The following is a 6443-nucleotide window of genomic DNA, read 5'->3' as shown; positions in this document are numbered from 1 at the left end:
CTTCACCCCCACCTCCCGTTCTGCCCTCCCTCCCCTCAACCCCCCCTCTCCCCCCCCGCTACTCCTATGAAATGTCACTCAACGTTTCATACGCTCCCACCAGTTTCCAAAACAAACAGTGGAGGCTGCAGCCGTCTATTGATTCAGTTGGATGCAGAAGGATCTCGCCGTGGCCGCTGCCCCCCGACGGGAGCCGGGCGGCGGCCGGGCAAGGCTCGCTGGGTCCCGGCCGGGATGGAGCCGCCGCCGGCCTGAGCCCCGGGGGGATCCCAGGCCCGGGAGGGATGGCGCTCAGCTCCCGGGCTCACGCCTTCTCGGTAGAAGCCTTGGTGGGACGTTCGGCCAAAAGGAAGGTGCCGGATGCTCAAGACGCGGAGCCTGGAGACGGCTGCCGGCAGAGCCGCGGAGCCCCGGAGACGGGTTGGTAGCGGCGGCGACGCCCGGGCGGGGACCCCCGGGACGGCGGTGGGGTGAGGACACCCCCAACCCCCGGCAGCCTCACGAGCCGCCTCTTCCCGTTTCTCTTCCCCGCAGAAAAGCGGCCCAAGGCCGGTGTCGAGAGCCGGGAGGTGGGGGTCGGGGTGCAGGTGGAGCTGCAGGGCTCTGAGCTCTGGAGGAGGTTCCATGAGATCGGCACCGAGATGATCATCACCAAGGCCGGCAGGTACCGGCCTCCCCGCTGCCCCTCTTGCCGGCTCCGGTCCCGACTTTGTCCCCTCCGTTCTTTATCCTTTTGTCTCTTTTTCTCTTTGTCGTTGTGTTTCCTTTTTTTCCCCTTTTATTTTTCTTAATTTTCTTTGTTTTCTTATTTTTATTTTTTCCCCTTATGTTTCTCTTTTTTTTCCCTCTTCTTCTCCCCCCTCCCTTCCCCGCCCCCCGCCCCCCCCCACCCCCCCCTTTTTTAAAATTTTTTCTTATTTTTTCCTCTCTCTTTTTTCCCCTCCCTTCCCTTTATGTCTTGGTTGGGGTATTTTCTTCTGTCCACTTTCTTTCGCTGTTTTTATCAACTTAAATTCGTCCCGTCCCCCCCCCCCCCCCCCTCCGCCTATTTAATGTTTTCACCCCCTATTTCGCCGTTGAAGTGGCAGCTCTTGCTCAGGACCTTCTCCTCCCCGCAGGAGGATGTTCCCGTCGGTCAGGGTGAAGGTAAAGGGGCTGGAGCCGCTGAAGCAATATTATATTGCCATGGACGTTGTCCCGGTAGACTCCAAAAGATACAGGTACGGGAAAGGGGGGACAGAGGGGCACTCCCAGACCTCCGCGCACACCCCTGCCCGCTCAGGACTCCTCTCTGCAGACTGTTTGGGGTCTGCATTGAGTGCATGTTGGTGTAATGGGGGTTGTACAGGTATGCAGTGAGGGGGGACTGCCGGGCTTGCACGTACCTATGGAGTCTATAGGTGTGCGTGGGCCCGGCCCGGGCCAGGTACGTCTATCACAGCTCGCAGTGGATGGTGGCGGGGAACACGGACCACTCCTGCATCACCCCACGGCTCTACATCCACCCCGATTCCCCCTGCTCGGGGGAGACCTGGATGAGGCAAATCATCAGCTTCGACCGGGTGAAGCTCACCAACAACGAGATGGACGACAAGGGACACGTAGGTGTGGGGCAGCACCGCCGGGAGGGAGCTGGGGAGGGGGCAGAGCATTACTGCGGCAGGACAACGCGGAAAACCAGTTTCTCTTGAGTCTGAGCAATGCGAGATGAGGGCTGGGTCCCACCCGTGGAAAAGAACCCCACCATGGTGGGTTTTTTTGGTGCCCTTCTCCCTTTCGAAGGGGCTCAGCCTGCTCTCCACCCTCTCCCAGATCATCCTGCAGTCCATGCACAAGTACAAACCCCGCGTCCACGTTATCGCCCAGGACTCTCGCTTCGATCTAGCGCAGATCCAGTCGTTGCCGGCCGAAGGGGTGCAGACCTTCTTCTTCCAGGAGACCGAGTTCACTACCGTCACGGCGTACCAAAACCAGCAGGTACCAGACACCAGCTCGGGGGTGGTAGTGTAGGTCCCCTACGGTACCAGAGACCAGGGCGATGGAGAGCCCTACGGGTACCAGAAGAATGGAAAGCTTCGACGGTACCAGGGACAGGTCGGGGGAATGGAAATCCTTGATGGTATTGGGATCTGAAGGGATGGAGAACCCAGGCGGTACTGGAAGCAGGCAAAGGGCAATGGAAAGATCCGACGGTACCACAGGAATACCGTGAGCACCGGCGGTACCAGGATCTGAGGGATAGAGAGCTCCGGCGTACCAGGGAACGGCTAGAGGCATGGAGAGCCCCGGCGATACCGGGATCAAGACCCTGCGCGTCCTGCTCCTCAACAGCCCTTTTCTCTTACTCCCCCAGATCACCAAGCTGAAGATCGACAGGAATCCGTTCGCCAAAGGTTTTCGGGATCCCGGGAGAAACAGGTAAGGGCTGAGGCCGCCCTTCCACCCTCCCTGCCGCGCTCCTGCCCGCCACGGTTGCTCAGCCCGGTCTTGCCCCCACAGGGGGGTCCTGGATGGACTCCTGGAGACATATCCGTGGCGGCCCCCCATCTCCTTGGACTTCAAGGCTTTCGGCTCTGACAGCCAGGGTAAGTCCTGTTTGCTGCCTTTTTTCTTCCCCGTCTCTCCCCGCGGTTTCGAGTCTGCGACCAGAGATCTCCGCGGGACCGCGTCGAGGGGTCTTAAACCCTTCAGATAACGAGGTGGGTCAAGAGAGGGAATCGACGGCCAGCGCAACCTCTTGAGAAGCCAATTCCGCGTGATTTCGGCCAAAATTCCTGTTAAAATCGATTTGAGGAGGAGAGCACTCGCCCCGGGGAGGGGAACATCGCGGTCTACCCCCATCGGCCGCCAGAAATCATCAGATTTAGACGGGCAGGAAAAAAATAGCGGAGCGTGCAGGAGGCTAATTCAGAGGCGGGTTGTTGCGGCTTTGATCCCGTTACACTAATTGTTTCCAACCCGTTTGAGAATAGCGGCTAAAAGCGGGAGAGCGGTGACGGCCGGCGTCTTCTGCAGCGGGTGCCGCTGTGCGAACGCGAGTGAAGGGAGAGAAAATAAAATCCGCTGCTCTTTAGGATGCAGCAGCCCCACAGCCCCTTATTTCTACAGAAATACAGGGAAAGGGGAAAGGTTCTTCAGTAAAAAAAATTTCCCTCTGCCTGACAAGTGCCCACCGCTATCTTATGGTCCTTTTGCAGAGCAAAAAAACCCTCAGTTTTCCCAAGTATTATTTGAAAACTGATTGCTCAGAGCGTTGGAGAAAAAAAATATAACAGACTATTTGCAGGCTGGAGCGCTCCGGTTTGGATTTAAAGTCTCCAGTTTAACCCTCACTTACGTTCGGAACTCTTCAAAGTACAGGGACACTCCAAATCGTTCCTTCTTTCCGTAGGGAAGTGCTGATTAAATCCCAGCAAAAATCCATGTGTAAAGATCAGAGTCGGGGGAAATCAAGAGATTTATCGGGTTGTAAAAAAAGAAACGGATTTATTATTATTATTAACTCTAATTTAGAAAAGGCTTTATGCATAAAGCACTTTTTGAGTAAGTTTTTCAGAGGATTGGGGAGAGGAGCTGATGGATGGGCTGCAGCAGGGAATGAGACAACAGCAACTGCCTTGATTGTCGTGCAGATGCTAAAATATTAGGATTCCAAGGATTATTTGGGCTTTTTTTTTTTTGGTAGTCTTAATGTAATTGGTATTTTTTTATTCAGAGTTAATTCTCTGAATTGTTGTAAATATAACAAAGTCTCCAGTTCCACTAATAATCAAATTATGTTTCCGAGGAGAAGCCGAGAAATAGAAATCTCAAAGCCTCCAAACCAGAAAGTAAATTAAAAGAAACAGTATGTTAAAGAAAGAAAGAATTGGCCATAAATCGGGATTTTTAAGCCTAATAGAAAAGGCAGAAAGAATCTGCTTTTGGAGCTGCTCTGTTCTTCCCGCTGTGATCCCTGTTCCCAAACCGCGACTGGAACTCATTGTTTTGGATACCTTTTAGTAAATACTAACCCCGCTTTGCTCTGCCACAGCCGGCTCTGTAGGGATTCATTCGCTGCCTCACACTCGTAAATATCAGCTCCATCACATCATTGTACACGACCAAAAAAGTCCCTGAGTCCTGGGAGGGCGTCAGGATAGGTACATCCGGACAGGACCACATCCCTGCCCTGCTCCTGCTGATGTCAGGACTGAAACAGCTGCTGACATCAGTGTGGAAGGGTGAGACCTCCGACTCCTCAAATATTCCTGGATGGCTGCGACTAGGTGCAGCCTGTGTGTTACCCAACCTGCGAGATACTCTGGGATTTGCACAATTAATCTGCACCGTGTCCAAAGTCTTGGTGGGTTTCTAAGGTGTGATCCAGCATTGTACAATTGATTCGGTGTTGCTGCTTGGATGCAAAGCATGACTGGATCACATTCCATCGCTTGGAATTAAAGGTAAAGAGAGGAAAAACACACTGCACAAACGGACCTGATTTCCCTCCCGTCTTTTCCCAGTGATTTTGGTAAGGAATGGAGATAAAGCTGAGGAAAAAACCGCTTTGAAAAGATGCAGTAATGAACTGCAGCAGAAGATGCAGCCGAGAAATGCAGGTCTTAGTTGGTGTTAAAGGACACCAGTTTAATGGCTCACGAGCATCATTCTGCCGATTATCAGCTGCTGACTCGTAGTTCCTGCTCTAAATGTTGCTCTAGAGGGTCGAGGAGTCGGTGCTGAGCAGGGATGTTAAACACAGCAGCTCTGGCAGTGCTCAGACGTGAAGCGAGCCGTGGTGGCTTCCTCACCGAACTCTGAAAGTGCTCATTGATTCCTTTCAGCCAGGGGAAGGTTAAAATGACACATGCATTTACAGCTCCTGGAGACACCTCCAGTGTTCCAGGGTATGTTTCAAATTGCCAAGTAAAATGAGGCAATTCCTGTGAGCAGGAAGGTACCGGTGAAAAAAAAATTCTTCACCGGGTTGAATACTCTTTTTTGTTCTTAGATACAAGGGGGGAAAGCCGCCTGTAATTTGCATAAAAATAGGGAACCTAAAGTGGTGAATGGTGAAGGCTATCGGTCATGCAGCAAGACACAAACCCTGCAGGTATCCGTATCTGTGGAGATGAACCTCACAGTTATCCCAGCATTAAACCTCTGTGAGTAGTGTTCTCAGAGGAGTGCCAAGTAACGACAGCAACTAATTTATGGGCAGATCTTCCCCTTTTGCAGGAACTGATCTTTGGAGAAAGTTTGTGCTTGGATGGACACCGGCTGCAGGGAGACGTGGAGTGGGAGCAGGAGTCCCCCCCGGGGTTCCTGCTGTGAATATTAGCTAGCCCAGCCTGGACCATTTCTGGTTTTATTTTCAGGTGGGAGCTCCAGCTCTTCGCCGGTGACCTCCAGCGGTGGGACACCCTCTCCTCTCAACCCCCTGCTCTCTCCACCGTGCTCACCTCCTACATTTCACTTGTCAGCAAGCAACCTTGGTGTGCCGTGCCCCGAGACCTACCTACACAACCTCAGCCTGCCCCTCTACTACAAGATTTGCCCTACAAGCCTCCTGAGACAACAATCTCTCCTCTTCCCAAGCCACGAAAAGCTAGGAGGCACCAACCCACATCTTTTCCCCCACTTGATGGTGGAGGTGCCAAAACTCTCTTCCCTCGGCATAACCAACCTGAAAAACGCTAAAGGCGAAGACTTCAACTCCGCCAGTCAAATGCTGTATGGATTACCTGCATCTGGAAACATTTTGCCTTCGAGTCCCATTGCTCGGGAAGCACTTAATTGTTCTTTACATCCTCCATATGGCTTGTATGGCTACAACTTCTCTGTGCCATCCAGACTGGTGAACACAGTGAGCCACTGCAAAGTGAGTGACAGCATCCCTGCTTCCCTGAGAGATGGCAGATGTAACCACTCCACCTGGCACCCAACACTTCACCAGTGCCTGTAGTGGGATTCTAGAGTGTTGCTATACCTAAAGCAAGCCTTTCCCTCACACCCAAGAGCTTCCTAGGTATTGACCATGAAATACTGCATCATACACAAATGGGATAGATACTGACCATGAAATACTGCATCATACACAAATGGGATAGATACTGACCACGAAATACTGCATCATACACAAATGGGATAGATACTGACCACGAAATACTGCATCATACACAAGTGGGATAGATACTGACCATGAAATACTGCATCATACACAAATGGGATAGATACTGACCACGAAATACTGCATCATACACAAGTGGGATAGATACTGACCATGAAATACTGCATCATACACAAATGGGATAGATACTGACCATGAAATACTGCATCATACACAAGTGGGATAGATACTGACCATGAAATACTGCATCATACACAAGTGGGATAGATACTGACCATGAAATACTGCATCATACACAAGTGGGATAGATACTGACCATGAAATACTGCAT

General features: G+C 52.0%; 1 protein-coding gene across 1 annotated transcript; it reads left to right on the top strand.

Moving 5' to 3' along the window:
- Window positions 1-284: 284 nt before the first annotated feature.
- On the top strand, window positions 285-5947 carry TBX22 (T-box transcription factor 22). The gene is made up of 8 exons (XM_054388694.1): window positions 285-420; window positions 535-664; window positions 1119-1220; window positions 1427-1601; window positions 1813-1977; window positions 2354-2418; window positions 2500-2585; window positions 5361-5947. The coding sequence occupies exons 1-8, from the start codon at window positions 285-287 to the stop codon at window positions 5945-5947; spliced, it is 1446 nt and encodes a 481-aa protein (XP_054244669.1).
- The last annotated feature ends 496 nt before the right edge of the window (window positions 5948-6443 follow it).

This window comes from Indicator indicator, chromosome 17, assembly GCF_027791375.1.
Source record: "Indicator indicator isolate 239-I01 chromosome 17, UM_Iind_1.1, whole genome shotgun sequence".
Lineage (NCBI taxonomy): Eukaryota > Metazoa > Chordata > Aves > Piciformes > Indicatoridae > Indicator > Indicator indicator.
Note: the sequence above shows the minus strand (reverse complement) of the source record. Positions and strands in the feature narration are given on the sequence as shown.